At 36.3% G+C, this 20,117-nt stretch overlaps 3 protein-coding genes across 4 annotated transcripts; all 3 read left to right on the forward strand.

Annotated features, from left to right (window-relative positions):
• The first annotated feature begins 191 nt into the window (after positions 1-191).
• On the forward strand, positions 192-4,017 carry LOC126803528 (ent-kaurenoic acid oxidase 1-like). Its single transcript, XM_050531319.1, has 9 exons — positions 192-213; positions 653-923; positions 1,887-2,364; positions 2,455-2,721; positions 2,827-2,916; positions 2,996-3,074; positions 3,468-3,574; positions 3,676-3,797; positions 3,912-4,017. The coding sequence occupies exons 1-9, from the start codon at positions 192-194 to the stop codon at positions 4,015-4,017; spliced, it is 1,542 nt and encodes a 513-aa protein (XP_050387276.1).
• Positions 4,018-9,866: 5,849 nt separating this feature from the next.
• LOC126802340 (DAR GTPase 2, mitochondrial) lies at positions 9,867-16,318 on the forward strand. 2 transcript variants are annotated; one of them, XM_050529956.1, is made up of 8 exons: positions 9,867-10,034; positions 10,453-10,557; positions 11,022-11,099; positions 12,268-12,418; positions 12,550-12,620; positions 13,622-13,718; positions 13,823-14,025; positions 15,386-16,318. In XM_050529956.1, exons 1-8 carry the CDS (start codon positions 9,867-9,869, stop codon positions 15,623-15,625), a joined length of 1,113 nt encoding a protein of 370 aa, XP_050385913.1. In that variant the 3' UTR covers positions 15,626-16,318. The 2 variants fall into 2 exon arrangements, with proteins under 2 accessions (XP_050385913.1, XP_050385914.1); XM_050529957.1 differs by lacking the exon at positions 11,022-11,099 and having other exon boundaries at positions 9,868-10,034.
• A 307-nt stretch (positions 16,319-16,625) lies between these two features.
• Positions 16,626-19,917, forward strand: LOC126803529 (two-component response regulator ARR10-like). The gene is made up of 6 exons (XM_050531321.1): positions 16,626-16,749; positions 17,467-17,619; positions 17,982-18,332; positions 18,511-18,587; positions 18,720-19,679; positions 19,762-19,917. Exons 1-6 carry the CDS (start codon positions 16,626-16,628, stop codon positions 19,915-19,917), a joined length of 1,821 nt encoding a protein of 606 aa, XP_050387278.1.
• The last annotated feature ends 200 nt before the right edge of the window (positions 19,918-20,117 follow it).

A 20,117-nucleotide genomic window follows, 5' to 3' on the forward strand; every position in this document is an offset into this window, starting at 1 on the left:
GTCGATACTTCTGGAATATGTTAGTTGAATTTATTTGGGTTTCCTGTCTATTGTAAACTCTAAATTTTATGTCCATCACCAATTTGATTTGTAATTTTGAATTATTTATAATATATTTTCTTTTCTCAAATTAAAAAAAAACTATACATTCATTAATTGATCTTATCTAATTTCTTGCTTAATTATAACGTATGGATGGTTCTCAAGTTTGTTGTCAGTTATGGCTTTTTTGAAAATCACGAATGATGTGAAAATGTATGGAAATAAAAACATATATAGAAGAACAGAAAAACAGGACGTTACATTTACATGCATGGGAAGCACGTATATATGAGGTCGTCAGAAGTACAACCCATAAACCAGCATTTTGCCTGCAACAAAGAGTCTTTCCAGAATATAAAAAATGCATGACCAAAATAGCCAACTTCTCTCACTGACTATATATATATATATATATATATATATATATATATATATATATAAGTGCAAACACATTGAAGTAGTATATATCTCAGTACGTGGTTCTGTTGGAGACTCTTATCTTTTCGCTCTTTCTTCAGTTGAGTGATCATAAAGTACGTGAAGAGTTTGGTCGTTTGGGGTCAATACTATTCCGACTTCTCTACTCATAGCGAAGACATAGAATCATAAGTGGTGATAAGTTTGGGAGTGGGATTAATGGAGGAGTTGAGTTCTATGTGGATGGTTCTTTTGGGCACGACTACCTTTCTTGGTGTCTTTGTGACTCTGAAGTGGCTTCTGAGTAGTGTAAACCGGTGGCTTTACGAAACCCCTTTAGGGGAAAAGCGGCACCGTCTCCCTCCTGGTGACTTGGGCTTGCCTTTCATTGGCAACATGTGGTCATTTCTCAAAGCCTATAAATCCTCTCAGCCTGAAACCTTCATCGACTCCTACGTTTCCAGGTAAATTTAGCACCTTCATCTCTCTAGTACGTAGTGACTGGATACCCTGTTCTTGTTTACTCTCTTCTTTCTTTCTTCTGTCATGTGTTCAGTGACTGATGCAAACCAGGAAGGGCATTTGGTAATTTTGGAGTATAGAAATGGCCTTTTGTATCATTTTCACTAGTCATATTTCTCCCTAACCATAACCGCCCTTCTGTTATATGCATGGATGACACTTGTGTGCAGCCTAAACACAAGTTTGGCCGAGTCAGTGTTTTAGGTTTTGGGTATATCTAGCATAATTGCCTTTTTTGTCATTTTCACTGTGACATCTATGCATGCTTGGCACTTGTAAAGAACAGCTGCCACACACAATATGTCCAAGTTCCAACACAAAATTTGTTATTCCAATCTTTACAAAGCTTCCATAAATCCTTGTTTGTCACTTAAATTTGCAAACGGTTATTACCGGCCTGTTTCTCAAGCTGGACTTACCTTGCAAAGCTGGACTTTTCAAAATTGAAACCAATCTTGTGGGAAGCAACTCAAAAGGTTGAATGAAATTTGGGGGCTAATAACAGACTTCAGAAATAGTAGTTTTACATGCATTATCTATAACATTAATGTACAGATGTGGGTAAGAGATTATTTGTATGCAAGTACTTGCTAATGTTGTTGATATATATAGGGGTTATGATGTTCATGATATAGAAGACATCCTCATGATGTCTCTTGACTCCATTTGTGTGTGTGTGTGTGTGTGTGTGTGTGTGGAGTGGATCGAATTTGTTTTGCTTTGTTTACCTCACTTTTAGTCATTTAGACACCGAACTAAATCAGATAGATGATGCTTTGAATAATCTTATAACTACAGATTATCTAAGCAGGACCTACAACTCCATTTCCATACAACTTGGAAATTTATCGTACGTGGTAACCATGGTTTGTTTACATTCTCTTAACAACAAACTATGTATGCAGATTTGGAAAAATTGGAATGTACAAGGCTTTCATGTTTGGGAGTCCTAGTATAATTTGTACGGTGCCTGAAGCATGCAAAAGAGTTTTGACAGATGACGATACATTTCAGCCCGGTTGGCCTGTGTCCACCGTTGAACTTATGGGAAAGAAATCATTTGTTTCCATATCTTTTGAAGAGCACAAGCGTCTGAGAAAATTGACAGCAGCTCCGATCAATGGTCATGATGCATTGTCTATGTTCATACCATATATTGAGGACATAGTTATAACTTCTTTGGAAAAACTGGCCACCATGGGACAAATAGAATTTCTAACTCAACTCAGAAAAATTACATTCAAAATTATCATGTACATCTTTCTTAGCACAGAGAGTGAGTCTGTGATGGAGGCTCTAGAGAAGGAATATACAAACCTCAACCATGGAGTTAGAGCCATGGCAATCAATATCCCGGGATTTGCTTACCATAAGGCACTTAAGGTGACATATATCTATACGCAATCAACTATATTACGAGTTAAATTATTTTTTGTGTCAGCACACACTTCAATTGATTCATTTTAACTGTAGGCGCGGAGAAATCTTGTTGCCATTTTTCAGTCTATCGTAGATGAGCGAAGAGCTCAAAACAGGGCTGGCAATTTCCTCAGAAAGAAGAAAGATATGTTGGACGCTCTGTTGGATGTTGAAGATGAAGATGGAAGAAAACTAACCGATGAAGAAATCATTGACATAATGCTAATGTACTTGAATGCTGGCCATGAGTCCTCTGGCCATACTATGATGTGGGCGACTGTTCTTCTACAAGAACACCCGGAAGTGTTCCAGAAAGCCAAGGTATTGAAGTTTTTGAAAGTCACTCTAGGTCATTTTTTATTTTTTATTTAAAAAACAAATTGTGTCTGAAAACTAACAAACTGAAATTCATATTCACAACTGCAGGTAGAGCAAGAAGAGCTTTTAAATAGGAGGCCACCAACACAAAAGGGAATGACACTTGAAGAATATCGAGAAATGGAATATCTTTCTAAGGTAGCTTTAAAGTGACTTCATTTTTATTTATTTTTAGCCTCGACCAAGCGATACCAACTAACCATTTCAAACCTCATAGGTGATCGATGAAACTCTTCGGTTTAATTCATTTTCACTTGTGGTGTTTCGAGAGGCAAAAATGGATGTCAACATAAACGGTAAGTTAAGATAATTTTCTTGCATACTCCTCTATTGCACATGAGTCTTGACTCTTGAGATGCATGGCACCGTTGGCACATGTACACATACTTGAAGATTGATTTGTTTTGTTTATCAAGTACTTCTAATACTCCTATTAGTTCGTGTCTCATAATGACCATTGATCTGTACCATGTGTACGCAATCAGTGTTCTCTAGCTGGTTTTATACTGTATTTGTAACTAAGACAATTACTCTAATACAAGATTCTATTTCCCTTTTCCATTTCTCTTTGTTTTCTCTGTTTCCTTTCAAGTACTACTTTGACCAAAATTTTGGGGTACTCCTATGAAACCATTACATTTAACTTGTTCGCACAATTGACCAAAAAAACTTGTTGGCATTACTTTCAGGTTATATCATTCCAAAGGGCTGGAAAGCTTTGCCCTGGTTTAGGAGCATCCACTGGGATCCCGAAATATATCCAAATCCAAGAGAATTTAACCCGTCTAGATGGGATGTAAGTCAATTTCAATACCGATGAGGCGATGATTATGACAATGGTGCAGTCATTGATGTCTTATACCTGATACATATGTTTAACTGCTTTTGCTGGCATAGAACTATACACCAAAAACTGCAACTTTTATTCCCTTCGGAGCTGGAAGCAGGCTGTGCCCGGGAAATGATCTTGCTAAGCTGGAAATTGCTATTTTCCTTCACCACTTTCTTCTTGGTTATGAGTAAGAGTCACCTTGCAACCATTTCACCACTTTCTTCCTTGTTACGAGTAAGAGTTACCTTGGAACTATCTCTTGGTAATCTTTTCTTATATACTAATTAAATTGGTGATGCAGGCTGGAGCAAGTTAATCCCAAGTGCCCAATGAGGCACTTGCCTCATCCTAGGCCAAAAGACAACTGCTTGGCAAGAATCAAGAAATGTGCACGTTCATGTGCATAAGGGAAGCACAGAAGCAGCTGATTCAATTCCAACATGTCTTAATAATGCAGCGGTTTCGACTATCTCATTTTATGTTCTATGTTTTTTTCTTGCAAGCTTTGAACCTGGATATCTGCCGTTTTGATAGCATACCGGCCAGGAGCCATGTGCCAGTAATGCTTTCTACAATTCGGCAGAGTTTTAATTAACTGTTTAGGTTTTGTGATTATGGGATTAGTTTCCGGTAAGAAAAGTTGAGTGAGGATTCAAAATCAAGCTATAAGAGCATCCGCACCGGCGAGAAAATATGCCGGCGTGCTCGAGCAGGAGGAGGGACCAGCCGGAGGAGCTCGAGCAGGAGAACGGGAGGCTCGCACTGGCGAGCAGGAGGCGGCGAGCTGCTCGCCCAGTCAACCTAGCCGCGGTGCTCGTCCGATCGTTTGAGCAAATTTTGCTCCGGCGTTTGCTCGATCGCCTGGCGGAGCCCACCGCCCGTGGGTGACGTCAGGCACGGGCGAATTTTTTTTATGTTAACGCACGCGCCAAAAAAAAAACAGCGAGCCAATGAATGGCTGCCACGTGTCAAGCTGATTGGCCAACGGTCCAATTGATCTGGGCCTTCCATTTTGAATCAGAAATTTCGATCCAACGGCCAGAATTAATTGGCAACGGCTACTATTTGATCATAACGGAAATAAACCCAAAAAATTGTAAAAAAATCCCCAAAATTTCAAAATTCTCCCAAAAAATTGCCTATAAATACTACTTCAATTTGTTATGAACTCACACCAATTTGTGCACAACAAATTTCACATCTTCCTCCATCTCCTCTCTCTTTTCGTTTAGCATTTTTTTCCAAAACAATGGGCACCCATTGGCTTCCTTCCGAAGATTTACAAATGTGCATTTCTTTTGTCCGTCATAGCATTGATGAATATGACGGTAACAAACAAAAGAGGGACAAATTGTGGGAGACAATTCATGGCGATTATATGCAAAATTGGGTGCTAGCACCGGGTGAGAAACCTCCGAAGGAGCCAAGGACCCGAATCGCGCTCGCTTCTCACTACAACAAGTTCAAGCTACTCTTGCAAAAATGGGGCGAATGTTTGGCGGCATCACGACAACGTATAGCTAGCGGCACTTCGCTAATAGACGAAGTAAGTACATTGTGTTATCATATATTATAATTTTTATTTGATTATATGAATTAAATTATGTAATTTATATCTAATTTGTTTAAATATGTAGCATTGTTTACATATTTAATTATTTTAATATATCTAATTTTGTTTACATTATTTGTTTTATTTAATTTGTTTAAATATGTAGCATTGTTTACATTATTTGTTTTAATATATCTAATTTGTTACATTATTTGTTTTATCTAATTTATTTAAATTATGTAATTAAATAAATACCTAATATAAGTTTTTTACATCAGGAACGACAAGCTCAATCATGTTACTATAATGCCAAGAAGAAAAAGTTTACACACTTTAAATGTTGGGAAGTGGTTAAAGATCATCCATCTTTCGTTGCGGTGCTATCTACTACTCCATCTCCATATGCAAGTAGTTACCACGGTACTCCTTCCGCAACTGAATCATCTCCAACCATCAATTTGGATGACGACCAATTGAATGAGACACCTCAAAGCAACACGGCAGCTCCATCGAGTCCACCTAGACCAATGGGTAAGACTCCTATTGAGCAACGGGTGGAGGTTTTGCATACCATTGCAAGTGACCAAGCATCATGGCATACCAAGAGGCTAGCCCATAATGAAAGTGAGCTTAATTATTATGCGGAGTACATAGACATTCAAAAGCGAAAAGAAGCAAGGGCGGAAGAAGAGTTACGATTGAAGAAACAAGAGAATGACACAAGGATCATGACAATGGATTTGGAGGTTATGACCCCAATCTCAAAAAGGTATTTTACCAAGAGGAAACTAGCAATCCTTAATGAAGGAGAAGCTAGTCAAGATCAACCTACCGATGAAACATATTCGGATTGTTATCACCCAAATCGCGTGCTTTTTCCATAGTAGTTATAGTATTGTACTAAGAATAAATCTGGGCTTGGCTCGTCATTTTATGTAATTTAAATTTTTCGAGAAATAAAATGCAATTTATTTATTAAGTTGAAATTGAAATACACATTAAATTAAAACACATACTGAAATTAAACACAAGCTTAATAATTAAACACAAACATCATGAAAACACACAATAAAACATATTTAAAGTATTTCACCGGTTTCCACTCTCCAAATGTGTTTCACCAAGTCTTTCTGGAGCTCTCGATGGATGTAAGCGGATTCGAGAGCGGCAACACGGTCGTGAAACCGTTGTATATTAGCTCTATCTCTATTCGATGAAGTAATCTTCCATGAGATTGTGTCCCCTAGATAGCCTTTGACGTGGCTTATTCGGTTTTTTACCGCGACGTGAACCGCTTGGTCGTGTTGATTCATCATCGTGTTGTGCTTCCGCCATGACCACCTGATTCACGAATGATTGCTCCATATCGTCATCCTCTTCTTGTTGACGTTGTCTCCGCCTGAAAAAATTGTGGAAGCTGAAAGGATTCATCAGAGTGATGAACAAGGAAATGTTGCTAAGTGTTTAAATTGAAGGATGAGTTATAATGAGTGATATTAGACGTTTTTATAGCAAATTGGTCGAAAATCTTATCAGAAATTTGGTCCAATTATTTTGCTGACAGTGACACGTGTCAATTCTCTACTAGTCGAAAATCTTATCGGAAATCTGCTCCAATTATTTTAGCGACAATGACACGTGGCAGTGACACCTGTCAATTATCTATTAGTCGAAAATCTTATCGGAAATTTTGAATAATATCGAGTCGATAATGACACGTGGCACATTATTATTGGTTGTAAATATATCTGGTAAAAAAATTAATTATTTCACAACAAGACAAAATTTAATTGCTCAAGCAAATTGTAAATGGGTGTGTGAAAAAATCGATTTGCTTGAGCAAAATATGAAATCGATTTGCTTGAAGCAAAATTTGCTTCTGGTCCTACCATTTGTTTGAGCAAAAGCAATTTATGGGTGCGGATGCTCTAAAAGCTGGGAATAATGCGTTTGCTACAGTGTTGTGTGCTATCAAGACTTTTCAAAATTTTAATGAAAATCTGTTGGAATTGGAGTTAATCCTAGCCTAACAATGTTCAATAATTTTTTGGGTTCTCTTTTGTTCCTGGACTAGCGTTGAAGCACATCATTGCATTACCTTCACCGTAAACCATTATGTATTGCTCATTTTGCATCAAAATCTCTCTTTATTGGCCTAGTCAGTAACTTCGACTTGAGCATTTGTGGCATTACCATAGGTGGAATGAATTCACGAATTCAGGATATAAGGTTATATAGTAAGAGGTTATCAAATCCCGACAATTTATAAGGCATGTGTGCACGTGCAACTAACTACACGCCGGGCATTTTTAAATTGAAGTCATCGATTTTAATAATTCATATTATAACATTTACCCAAGAAATGAAATATCGGCGAGAACGGAAATATCGATGATCCGAAAATTGGAAATTTCGATGGAAATTTCGGGAAAATTTCGTTTTTAAAAAATAATTAAGTAAATTGATGAAAATTTATATAAAAACATGGAAATTTTGAATGAAACTTTGAGAAATATTTATTTGATCAATTATCTACTATATGTCATAATAAATTATTATATAACTATTAATTTATAGTGAGTTATAGTAATTTGAGGTGAAATAATCGTCGAACATTATTAAAAATCTACTTAATATATATATATATATATATATATATTTACTTAAAGGGAGACTAGTTCATCATGCTTATTTACATATGATATATTAAACATGAAATTACATGAGTGATTCAGAACCACATAAATGATCTATGAGATACAAAATTTTCATTATTTTCATTATGTTTTTGAGTAAAATCCTTAGTATATCGTGAAGAATAGTCATTAAATGATACCTCCCATTTCTAATTTTGCATATATTGACTTATATGCCAACCATATGAGTCATGAGTGATTAACTGTGGGTTGTGCTACTGGTAGTTCCCGTTTGGATCAAATATTTCTCGACTTTGACCATAATCATAGATTTGTGAAGATTGTGTATCAGATTGTGTACATATGTTTTCACTTGATTGCATCTCATTAGAGAATAAATATGGTGGATAAGACATGTTGAATTTTCCCCATAAGGGTAAAGTCCATCATTGTTTTCTCCTAGACCAAAGGAGTTCGATTCCCTCAAACAACTAGTTCGGTTTTATTTTAATTTTAAATGAATGTTGAGACATGTAATGCAATATATAATAAAAAGAGTCATATATAAAATTAAGTTGGTGTAGTAGAGTTGACTATAACTTTGTGCTTGCAAAATGATGGATCAGATGTTTGATTCTCTTAATCAGTGATTTTTAATTTTATTTGAAGTTGGCTTGACACGTGGCGATATTATGAAAATATCGGGAAATTTCGAAAGTTTCCGGATATATCAGAAAATATCGAGAAATTTCGAAAATTTCCATCGAAAAATAATTGATATGTAACGGATATATTCATATGTCGAAAATAGAAATTTTCGCGAAAATATCGAGGAAATTATGGATATTTTAGTCCTTGCATTTATTTATATACTCACCACGCTAAAGGTCGGTGAGAGTGATACTGTTCATAGCAGCCCCGTAAAACGACCCCTGTTTCCCGTATTATTTCCCTAAGTGCCACTGAGGGTTTAATTGCCAGATGTCTAGTCTCCAGAGCCACCACGTTGTTTGGCGGATACAAATGTGATAACAACGCATCTTTCATTCTCTCTCTCTGCTTCAACTGCGTCTTGTTTGGGGTTATACTTGCTGAGATATTGCGAGATTGCTTATATTTGCTCATCAAAAATACTTTTTTCCTTTGTTTTTATTCAATTGAAGGATTAATCTGATGGAGATTTTTCTTCTTTCCTTTATTTTCTTTCTATAAGGGACGAGTACAATTTCCCACTTTGTCATCATCAACCCACCTAAAGGTCTAAGACCAATTGCAGCAAAACTCTCTTCTGTCTCACACGAAATCCCAATTACTCTGATGGAAAGCATAAATTTCTCTGCAACTAATATCAATTGAGTAGGGGATTACGTTCAATTTGACTACAGCCGAACTAGCAGTAAGTGTCCTATATATGTCTTTTAATTTACTTTTTGGTAGTTAAGACTGAAGCTCTTAAATCTTTTAATTGTTGTTTGGTTTATATGACACTACTCATAGTTTGACTAAATAAATATGGGTTTATCATTAATTTCTCATTAGTCGTCTTCTCATTTATTTTGCAAGGAAGAGCAAGTTCAAAATGTCTAAGCCAAGAAGATAGTTGGAGAAACAAAGTTGTCCTCACTCAAGGAAGACTTCGATAGCATGGTTTATTTTCTTTGTTAATCAAATAATGTACATTGATATCACTTGATCCTAACTAATTCTTTTGGCGACACTAACAGATACGGGTTCCATATGATCATGAAAGATGGTAAGGGAAAAATTACAATGACTTCAGCTGGAAAAACAAATTGAGAATATGTTTGGATGCCAATACTCAGAGCTACTGGAAAGAAGAGAGTACATCCGCAACCCCATATAACCTTATCACTACTAGGTAGTACAATGTGTATCAAATTGTAAAGCCAATCGTAAATAAAAACAGGAGATGTATGTTTACATGCGGTGCGCTAAAAACACTGAAACAGTAGTAACTAGGAAGTAAATGAAATATTAATTTAGGAAGGTTACTTGGCTAATAAAATTGAAAAGCAGGTCCCATTGCAAAACGGCCCAAAGAAGCAAAATGGCAACGGCTCGTTTAGCAACTCAAATAGGCATGGCTATTATTAAAGCCACAAACAACCCAGGCTCTGGGAGACGCTGGTTCAGCCCTCACATGGCTGCTGCTTCTCGCGCCATCGCCGAACGTATCCCATTGGTCGATCTCGTTCTTGAAGTCCGAGACGCGAGGGTACGTACTCTGTTCTTCCCATTGAATACCTACTTATATGCGCACAAAGTGTTTGATGTAATGCCCCACACACATTCAGTAGCTTTAACCTCTTTCTTCTTTCTTTGCATATGAAAAGTTTCAAGTTTTAGTATCTGGGTTTGTGAGGTTTGTTTGTTAAGTTGAAGAAAATGGAGCTAACTAGGTATCTATTAATTGGGTTTTGGTTTAGTTGGCTGAGGAAAGATGGTATGTTTTAGAAGTCTACAAACTGGGTTCTGTTTTGAGGGTAGTTCTCGTTGGGTTTAAGGAAAAAGCTTGTTAATTATGCTCTCTCAAAGAAAAAGCATTGCGTGAAAGCTTGAATGCAAATATTTCAGGTGTGGTTTTGAACTATGTTCTGAAACATCAATAATAGTTTACTTTATACTACTCTCAGGTTCCATTGTCGTCGGCGTGCAAGCAATTGGAGAACTACACATCCTCCTCCAAGCGAATCATAGTAATGAATAAGATGGACCTTGCTAATCGTTCCCAGTTGAAGGTGTGCATTTTCAGCAGTTTTCTTGCTATCTTAGATATACATGGGGAAAAACAACAGCAACAGTATTGAAGTATGAAAATTTACATGTGTGATTAAAGTTATGTGATCTATCGTTTGATCAGTTTTGCGGTGGTGAATAAGCTTGTAGTTGTGCATATAACTATGAAATATATGATGTTTTTTTTTTCTCTTTTACTTGAATTGTGGTAAAGACGCAAAGTACATGAAACCACTGTTACATTGGGAAAATTACATAACGCCTTTGTCATCATGATGATGATTGGAGTAGGGTGAGTGAATGGTTGGTTGCATTTACGGTTTTCCCTCATAGGCAGACTAAACATGCATATTTTAAGCATAGTGAAACTTATAGCCATCTAGTATCCCTGAAGCAAATCACTCTCTCTCTCTCTCTCTCTCTCTCTTTTTTTCCTGTAATAGTTTCTTACCTCTGCCACCTATAGGAATGGATGAACTACTTTGAGCAAAATAATTGCATTTCGTATGGAGTCAATGCCCATAATAAAGAAAGCATTAAGCAGGTAACTGTATTGTTTGCTTTTTTCATTACCTGTGTTCAATGCATTTTCTAGTCACAAACAAAGGCACTGTTTGATTGGAAATGGCAGAACATATCTTTTGATGAATTGATAATGATATTGTATGGAAATTTTTTGCCATATGGATAAGTCATGTATGTGGCTTTCTCTCTCTCTCTCTCTCTCTCTCTATATATATATATATATATATATATATATATATATATACAGATTTTCTCAAATAAGGAGGTCCGCACCAATGGTTTTGGTGCGGATTTCCATTTTTGAACCACTTTTCGGTTGAATTTCCTCATCTTCACCGCTTATTATCTAGATAATATTGTGTAGATCATCTCTGCAAAATTTCAGCCAACTTGGTGATCGTTAAGATCATCAAAATCGAAAAACAAATGGACGGATTGAATTCTGTCAAACATGAACCGTTCATGTTTTAACAGAAAAATGCAATTTTGAGCGCCTTAACGATCACTAAATTGGCTGAAATTTTGCAGAGATGATCTACACAATATTATCTAGATACTAGACGGTGAAGATGAGAAAATTCGATCTAAAAGTGGTGCAAAAATGGAAATCCGCACCAAAACAGTGGTGCGGACCTCCGCAGCCAAAAAGGGCTGTGTATATATATATATATATATATATATAGCTTTTCAGGTGCGGACGACCGCACCATGCGGATTCCGTGATACCGGTGACGCGCAACGACGACGCGGAAGGTGTCTGCCACACTCCCCTCCTCCCAGCGCTCCTGTCTGTGCTGGTAGGAGCTCCAGCGCAGGCCCACGGCGGTTGAAATTGGGAAAATTTTGCATAGTGCCTAGGATCTTAAAATTTTCAGAAATTTCAACATTTTGGCCGCCGTGGGCCGGCACTGGAATTCCAACCGGCACAGACAGGAGCGCTGGGAGGGGGAGTGGCGGGCGCTTTTCACTACGTCGTTGCGCGTCACCAGTCGCCACAATCGCGGAATTCACACGGTGTGGACGTCCGCACCGTGCGGATTCCGCGAACTTAACTCAACCTTGTGTCGTTTTCTGTTCTGTTCTACTGAAGAAATGCATCAGTTGAGTTAACTCATCTTCTTTTGCTTCTTACTGTTTTGATTTATTGCACTTTTAGTTCATTCATTCCAAATGTTTACTTCTTACAGTTTCTGAACTTTTTGCAAGCTCGTCTCAGACAATTGAATTACAATGATAATTCTGCTGACACTGCAACGGTATTGCTACTTGGAGTTCCTAATGTTGGTAAGTCAGCCCTTGCCAACTCCTTACATCGATTTGGGAGGATTAGTGCAGCAGGTATACATCATATTATATTCAACTTGTGTTATTCTTCAGACTTAGATTTTGTGGGTCAAACTCTCCTCTATAATTTTCTCTTAATTTACAAAAGATTCTAATTCATTCCTTGAAAATTGGTTGTCAAATAGAAAAGGGAAAGTTGAAGTATGCTGCGGTGAGTCCACAGCCTGGTGAGACAAAAGATATAAGCAGTTTAAAGGTTTGTTGACTCTCTTCTGAGACGTGTTTGTTGGAAGTTTGTCACATAAATACAAATCAAAGGGTGGATACAAGAATAACCATAAGTGCATAACTGTCATAATGAGGGTATGATATGGCTGCATCATCCAAGCAACACATTGGGAACAACCTATGTAGCACCGACACCGACACCGCGACACCGACACGGCAATTTATATATAATTTAATATATATTAATGTGTAAAATATATATATATATATTAATGTGTAAAAATATATATATATATATGTTCTTCTACTACTATTTAGATATATATATAATATATTAATATATATATATTTAATCTAGCAGATTCTCGACAACCAAATCTTTTTTGGGTTCTTGAATTCCAGAGAGACCCACTTCAATTCCCACCACAAAATCACAGATAAGGCTTTTTTTGCGTTGTCTTTTGCTTTAAAGCAAAACAGAAGGAAAGTTGCGAGGTGGGAACTGAGTGTTAAGGCTTAGGGCTTAGGGCTTAGGTGTTTTTTTTTAGAAAAAGAAAAAACAATTCAAAATGCTGATGTGGCGTGTCGGAAATAGTAGGTGACGTGTCGGTCAACGTGTTGGGCCGTGTCAAAAAGTCAACATTTTCCGACACGCCACGTGGCGTGTCGTACCGTGTTGGACACTCCGTGGCGTGTCGGACACCGTGTCGGGGCGTGTCGGGTAGTGTTGGACACTCCGACACTTCAGCCTTTGAAGTGTCGGTGCTACATAGGGAACAACATTTTGATTCGGAGTTTTCTGTAAAGTACAAAAACATAGTGTGGTTTTCTTATTCTCATATATAAAGCATTCTATACAAGCAATTTTTTTTTTTTCTCCTTGAAATTTTCAGTTCCTGCCGACATAGTTGAGTTGTCAAGAATTATACTTCCAAAAAAAGAAAAGGACAACAAGAAACAATTATAAATCTAGATCGCCTATATGTCAAGGTCATGGGTCCACTTACATATGTTTACAATCATTTACAGATTGGAAGTCATCCCAATATTTATGTTTTGGACACACCAGGTGTTTTGCCTCCACAGATTAATGATGTAGAGGTCTGCGCCAAATTAGCGTTGACAGGTATGATCATCATTGATACGTTCTGTTCCATGGCTCGAATCATGTACAGTTGTTGATCTGTCAGAGTATAAGTGAGTTACACATTGTTATATGTGGTGTGGCAGGAACCATCATAGATTGCTTTTCTGGGGAAAATGAACTGGCTAAGTGCTTCTTGGCTATATTGAACAGAAGCGATGAATATAAGAAATGGGCAAATTTGGCCAACAGTGAGAATGATCGAACATGGATAGACTATAATATAGAATGCTCAAAGAACTCTAAAGACATCAAATGGCAAAGACAACACTGTGCAGATCACACACAGGTATAAATTCTGTTGTTGTTACTACCTAAAAACTATGGTTTTACGTTCTCACTTCTTCTCGTTATTGGTCATACTGATTTTCTTTTGAAGCTCCCATTTTTGACTGATATAAAGGTAAGAAGCATATTAAACTTTGTGCACGGCTATGGCTTGTTGATAGTGCATGAGTAGAATCGGGTGGCAGTGAGTTATAGATCTTCTTGTGTTACCAAATCTGACTCCTTGTCAACACGGTGAAACATAATTCCGTCATATGCTGCCAGAAATGAAAATATCTGTCATATGTTACAAAAGATGAAGACAAACTATTCTACTGGATAGTCTAAATTGTTTTTTGTAGAAAATTACGTAGTAGTACTAGATAATATTTGAATTATCTAAAAACTCACTTTTTATATTTCTTAGAGAAATTAGGACATAAACTCAAACCCAAAAATGAGTAGACCCATACATGATTAATTAATTAATGTTGAAATGTCTAAACTACCACTATTTTCGTGAAAAATACTCAGCTGTCACTTCTAGATCTGACAAGTTTTTCTCTCTTCATTTTTTAGTTTTTTCCGGCAATTTTAATTTTCTGGCCAAACTATATGTAATTTGGAGATAAGCCAATATATAAAGTTGTTCTTTACGTCATGGACTTTCATTTAAGTACCATATTGCATATGTTTTGAGAAATTTTGAAATTTTGAATTTTGCTTACCAACAACCACAGTAGGAGTTAGGGTTAGTTTTCCAGTCAACAGTAGCAGCTAAATTCATAGTCGACAATAGTAGGTACATTCTTAGCCGACAGTAGCACATTTCAAGTCGGCAGTAGCAGCTAGTTTCATACTCGACAGTAGCAGGTTACTTTATTAAATAGTAGCTGTTAGTTTCATAATCAACAGTAGCAGCTAGTTTCATAGTCAACAGTAGCATGTAGCTTCTTAGTCGGCAGTAACAGGTACACATGTAGATGTAATATGTGATAGTGAGAATGAATTTTGAATTCTCTTAAATGTAATTGGCTAAAGAGGGGCAAAAAAGTAAAATATCATATGACATGTGGCAGCTTGCCATTATATGGTCCTTATTTGTAACTTTTAGTCCTAATTTGCTCTATCAAATTAGGAAGTGAGTTTTTTGTAAACCAAAATGTTGTCTGACACTTATTATTAGTAAAGTCTAGATTGTTCTAGTGTGATAAGAATTTCTTTTATTGCAATCCGCATAGAGGTCTTTTAATATCTTATAGTATCTTTTCTTTTTGGGGGATGATATCTTATAGTATCTTAGAAATAACAGTGGTAGTAACAAGGATTAATGTGGCTGTTAATAGTTTTTGACATTATTGTGACATCTGGTTCACATGCAGGATTTCGTAGTGCAAAATGTTCGTCAGACTCTCTTCAAGGTCATATCATCTTTTGAGGGTAACTTGGAGGATGAAATGCTTATTTACAAAGAGATGAAGGCAATTGAGGGAGTTTTTCAGGTTCCTACAGAATCCAAAAAGAATACTCAATATAAAGCCGAATCAAAGTTATTGAATCTTTTTCGCACTGGGAGGCTTGGGCATTATACCTTAGATTCTATACCAATTCATTCGAGATGACCTCTGCAAATTTTCCAGGTTTAGAAGATCATAGTGTAATCAATCCCAGGAGCTATCTTTCTCCTTTAGCTATTAGCTTTTATTAATAACCATAAGATTACACTAAAAGGGCTGTGATAAATCAAGATTATCAACTGTCAGATTTCATATAAAATCTGAAAGTGAGTCAATATATATATATATATATATATGACAATATGTATATGTTCATTTTCGTGGCTAGCCCTTTAAATTCAGAATCCTTGTTTCTTCATGCATTGATTAAATGTTTTTCCATTTTCTTAATCTATAGACATTGAACTTTAATTGTTCAGATTAATCTGAAAGGAATACAAATCAACTGCAAAAGTTTTCTTTCCTTCAGCTTTTACTTGAAGAAATGCGCTTTTCATAGAGCTTGCTAATCCTATTCTTAAGAAGATTCATTCCATATTTTGAAGAGAAATGATATCTTTCTAAGTCAACTTAAGTTTTCCTTTTTCTTTTCAAAGCTACTTTTCATTTTGAGTTTACACTTCTAAGAACAAAAGGAGATAAGAATTCAGATATATAGAAAAACAAAACCTACATTCGGTATCTGACACATTGTTGTCAATTTCTTTCTCTCAATATTCCTGAAGTTCTTGCATGACACATTGACATTATCTGCTGCATGCACATATCTAAGGATAGATTTGAAGAGGAAAGTAATCAGCTTAAACCCACAGAAACTCGGCAAGTTACATTGATCTTGTTCTTCCATGCAAGGACTTCTTGTATATATATGGAAAGTTGCATTAAGTGTCGATATTTTACCTTCAGCTACTAAAACGTTTGGTGGTTTCACCATTTCTGATGGTTTTCATAACAAATCTACTGTTTTCCCACTATATATACACAGTTAAAACCTGTTTTGTGATGAACAGACAGTCCCTTTTTCTCCTACTTCAAGTTTTTCATTCCTTGATCTCTACCAGGTTGCAGAAACTGTTAATCGGACTCAATTGAGGGTTTGCTAAGGATGTTAGATGACACAGTTGTACGAGAAAAATCTCATCCTGTAAACCTGCGTGTACTTGTTATTGGTTGTGACCCTACATTTCTTGCCAATGTTTCTGAATTTCTTCACCTTTTGAACCATCAAGGTACATATGATGATAATATGGATTACGGACCTGCTTGCATTTCTCATCTGCAGCTTCCATTGTGACCAGACCATGTTTTGCTTTTCAAGTTCTGTATGGATGGATGATAATAATCCGATTAATATTTTAAGCTGCAATCATTCCTTATATTATTCTCTCTTCTTTAGTTTAAATTACTTAGTTCTGGATTATTTTCTATATAGAGTTATGAAGATTTCTCTTTCATTACAACTTAGGTTCTTTCCTGTTATGATCGACCCTCATATATTTTTTTTCTTCTAGTTAAGCCATTCACTTCATTCACACTATTAGATGATTTTCATTGGATTTTTGAGCTCATGCATTGATCCCTCTCGCTTTAAAATTGTATATAATAATTTTCATTTGTACATATTAAGATTATATGTTTTTTTTTTCTTTCTAAATTTTCTACTTAACTATCTATTTTTTTATCAGAGTAATTAACTTGTTGCAATCAACAACGGATTCAGTTAGATCTATCAAGCATCAACGTGTATGAATAAGTTAATGTGTTTTATATATTATATAGGATAGAGAATTAGTCATGTAGGAATTGCAACAAGCGCCAATGTGTATATATATATATATATATATATATATATATATAAATGCTTATTAGTGTTCTCTGTTTGCTTCTAATAATGTCACACATGCTTCAACATTATCAACAATAAAAATTTTCGGGTCTTGTTACAGTTTGGGTATATACAAACCCATTCATTGCTTTCTCTGCTCTTCGGATTAGGAGAAACTTTTATGACCTCATTATAACAGACCTTTATCTACCTGATATGGACGGTTTTGAAGTACAGAAAAGGGTTCGAGAAGAATTTAAGCTGCCGCTAATCAGTGAGTCAATTGTTTTGAAGTTGTATATTTCATTACTACACGTACATAGTTTATATTGCATGTTTGCAAGTATGATTTATTCTCCAGCTTCAAACTCAGTACTCATATATTACATGTTTCATTACCATGCATTATTGGGTTCTTTACTGAAGGTATTTTATCCCCAGAAACTGTAAAGATCATATAGATTGGTAAAGCATTTCTAACTATGTGTGTCATGTAATATCTTCAAAATGTTGGCGGTGGCCTGAAGTTTATATCCTCAACCCCCCTTTCCTTTCATTGAAAAGAAAAGGTATGATATATACGTACATATGTTGTGTGATATCCCTCTCTAATGATATTCATGTTTGATGTTGCAGTAGTTTCAGCCGATGATAGAGAGCATGTCATATTAAAGGCTCTCAAGCTTGGTGCTGCACATTATATTGTCAAACCAGTTTGCTTAGACGATGTCAAGAACCTATGGAAATTTGTTGTTGATGCTATTAGATCACCAAGAGAAATTTCTTTTGTTGAGGAAATTGAAAATGCTGGCGAACAATCAAGTGAGGGAATATCTGACGAGGATACATATTGTGATCATGTGAAAAAGAATTCCAAGAGAAGAAGATCAACAAAGGAAAGTAATACTCCGAAAAAGGCAAAGTTGATATGGACGCAAGAGCTCCGGGCTCGGTTTTTGGGCTCTGTTCACTTTATAGGCCTAGAGAGTAAGTACAGGACTTGATCATATACCGATTCACTTCTTGCTAATCAACTACTTATTTCTGTTTTGATTTATTGGTACTTACAAGTTACGAGTTAGTCAGCTTCAAAGAGAACTTTGTTCCCCCTCAATAAAAAAGAGAGAACTCTGTTCATTTAATTGTTCATTTCCAAATTGGTCAGGAGCTGTTCCGAAAACAATTCTTGAGGTCATGAACGTGGAAGGCCTGACTAGAGAAAACGTGGCAAGCCATTTGCAGGTTTGTAGAAATTCTAGTGTGTCCTTGGGAAATTTGTGTTCATCACGTTATAATAAAGATTTTGAAATGTTAGGTCCTGATTCAGATCTAACATATGACATTGTTTTCTATTCTGATTCTTTTGTCATTCAGAAGTACAGACAGTTTCTAAGGAAAGTTGCAGCAAAAATATCAGTAAGTAAATCGGATATTGTAACCAAGTCCCAAATGTCAAGATCTACATTTGCGCAAAGTCGAACTTCGATATTCCAGCAGCCGCCCATTTCTGGACAGAATCTCTTTATTGATTCAAGCCTTGGAGGTCCCCTTTTCCATGCCAATGATCATGAAGCATCAAACACTTCCATGTTTCCATTGGGAAACACATCACCATTATATCAGCCGAATTTTCTGTCCAACTTTCAGATGCCGCAACCTGCTTTCATAGGGTACCCAAGGTCTTTCCAACCAGCCAATCCCTCATCAGTTAATAATGGGAGTGGATTTCAGGCAGCCAATGTTCAAAGCAATTGGTCAAGTACTAGTGGACTTCAAACTCAAACAAGTCCATTGATCAACGACCTATATGGTAATTACAATAACTATGACATAAGTGCAGGGTTTCAATACAACAATAATTTTGATAAAGGTTCGTGGAATGGAACTATGGGATTTCTGAATGATTCTAGTAGTCTCATCAGCAACAACTACTGTGGGAGTCCACCAAAGACTGGTGCTGCTTCGTTAGGGTTGGCTGGAATTAAGTCGAATCCAAACCCTAATTTGATGGTGGAGAACCATGGCTGGGCTTCATCAACAAGAGCACTTGATGATAATGTTTTTGGATTGGTTCTGAATAATATTGATCAAAATGTGCTTGATCAAGACATGATTAATGCTTCACCAACGGGTAATTTGATGTTCAGTAACAAAAAAATTTCAGGCGTGGAGGATGCTTCATCAGTTGGTTATGATGGTTTTACAACAGTGGAAGCTGCGGCTTGTAGCTCTAATGTTGTAGACTTGTCACCACGTCAGAATCAAATTGGCGAGTACTTTGATGAGCTAGATGATATTTTATTTAACGATACCAGTTTGAAACCTAATAATCAGGTATGTATCTACGTACATGCTTTATGAATTAGTTAATTTCTTATACTCTCATTTTCACTTCTGTTACTGTTTTGTTTTATAGGAAGGAGGAAAAGAAGTGGTCAATTCTTATGAGACTAGTGCATATTTGGTTCAAGAAAATGCTTCCGTGCTCGAAGAACCACTCGGCCAGGCATGTATCGATACATATCAATTTTTTTTTATGCATAAAATGATTTATGGAAGACTGGCAAGCTAATATTTCTCTATTATCGTGTACGTATGATAGATACAAAAACGCATATCAATGTATATTCACATTAAATTAAGACGCCAAATGTGATGTTGTAACAGAATTTTAATAGAGAACTCCTTGAAGAGCTTGAGTTTGATTGGTTGGATCAATTGGATGCCACAGCAATTCTAGAAAATGTCACCAGATGAGGTACGTACATATGT

This window comes from Argentina anserina, chromosome 7 (genome assembly GCF_933775445.1).
Source record: "Argentina anserina chromosome 7, drPotAnse1.1, whole genome shotgun sequence".
Taxonomy (NCBI): domain Eukaryota; kingdom Viridiplantae; phylum Streptophyta; class Magnoliopsida; order Rosales; family Rosaceae; genus Argentina; species Argentina anserina.

What these genes read in the sequence shown, in the direction of transcription:
- LOC126803528 (XM_050531319.1), top strand. Translation starts at nt 192, where the DNA reads ATGGATGGTTCTCAAGTTTGTT. An exon ending in ATCGACTCCTACGTTTCCAG is followed by an intron (nt 924 to 1,886) that starts GTAAATTTAGCA and finishes CTATGTATGCAG; the next exon opens with ATTTGGAAAAATTGGAATGT. An exon ending in AAATGGAATATCTTTCTAAG is followed by an intron (nt 2,917 to 2,995) that starts GTAGCTTTAAAG and finishes CAAACCTCATAG; the next exon opens with GTGATCGATGAAACTCTTCG.
- LOC126802340 (XM_050529956.1), top strand. Translation starts at nt 9,867, where the DNA reads ATGGCAACGGCTCGTTTAGCAACTCAAATAGGCATGGCTATTATTAAA. An exon ending in CTAATCGTTCCCAGTTGAAG is followed by an intron (nt 10,558 to 11,021) that starts GTGTGCATTTTC and finishes TGCCACCTATAG; the next exon opens with GAATGGATGAACTACTTTGA. An exon ending in ATAAAGAAAGCATTAAGCAG is followed by an intron (nt 11,100 to 12,267) that starts GTAACTGTATTG and finishes TACTTCTTACAG; the next exon opens with TTTCTGAACTTTTTGCAAGC.
- LOC126803529 (XM_050531321.1), top strand. Translation starts at nt 16,626, where the DNA reads ATGTTAGATGACACAGTTGTACGAGAAAAATCTCATCCTGTAAACCTG. An exon ending in TCACTTTATAGGCCTAGAGA is followed by an intron (nt 18,333 to 18,510) that starts GTAAGTACAGGA and finishes CAAATTGGTCAG; the next exon opens with GAGCTGTTCCGAAAACAATT. An exon ending in GTTTGAAACCTAATAATCAG is followed by an intron (nt 19,680 to 19,761) that starts GTATGTATCTAC and finishes TTTGTTTTATAG; the next exon opens with GAAGGAGGAAAAGAAGTGGT.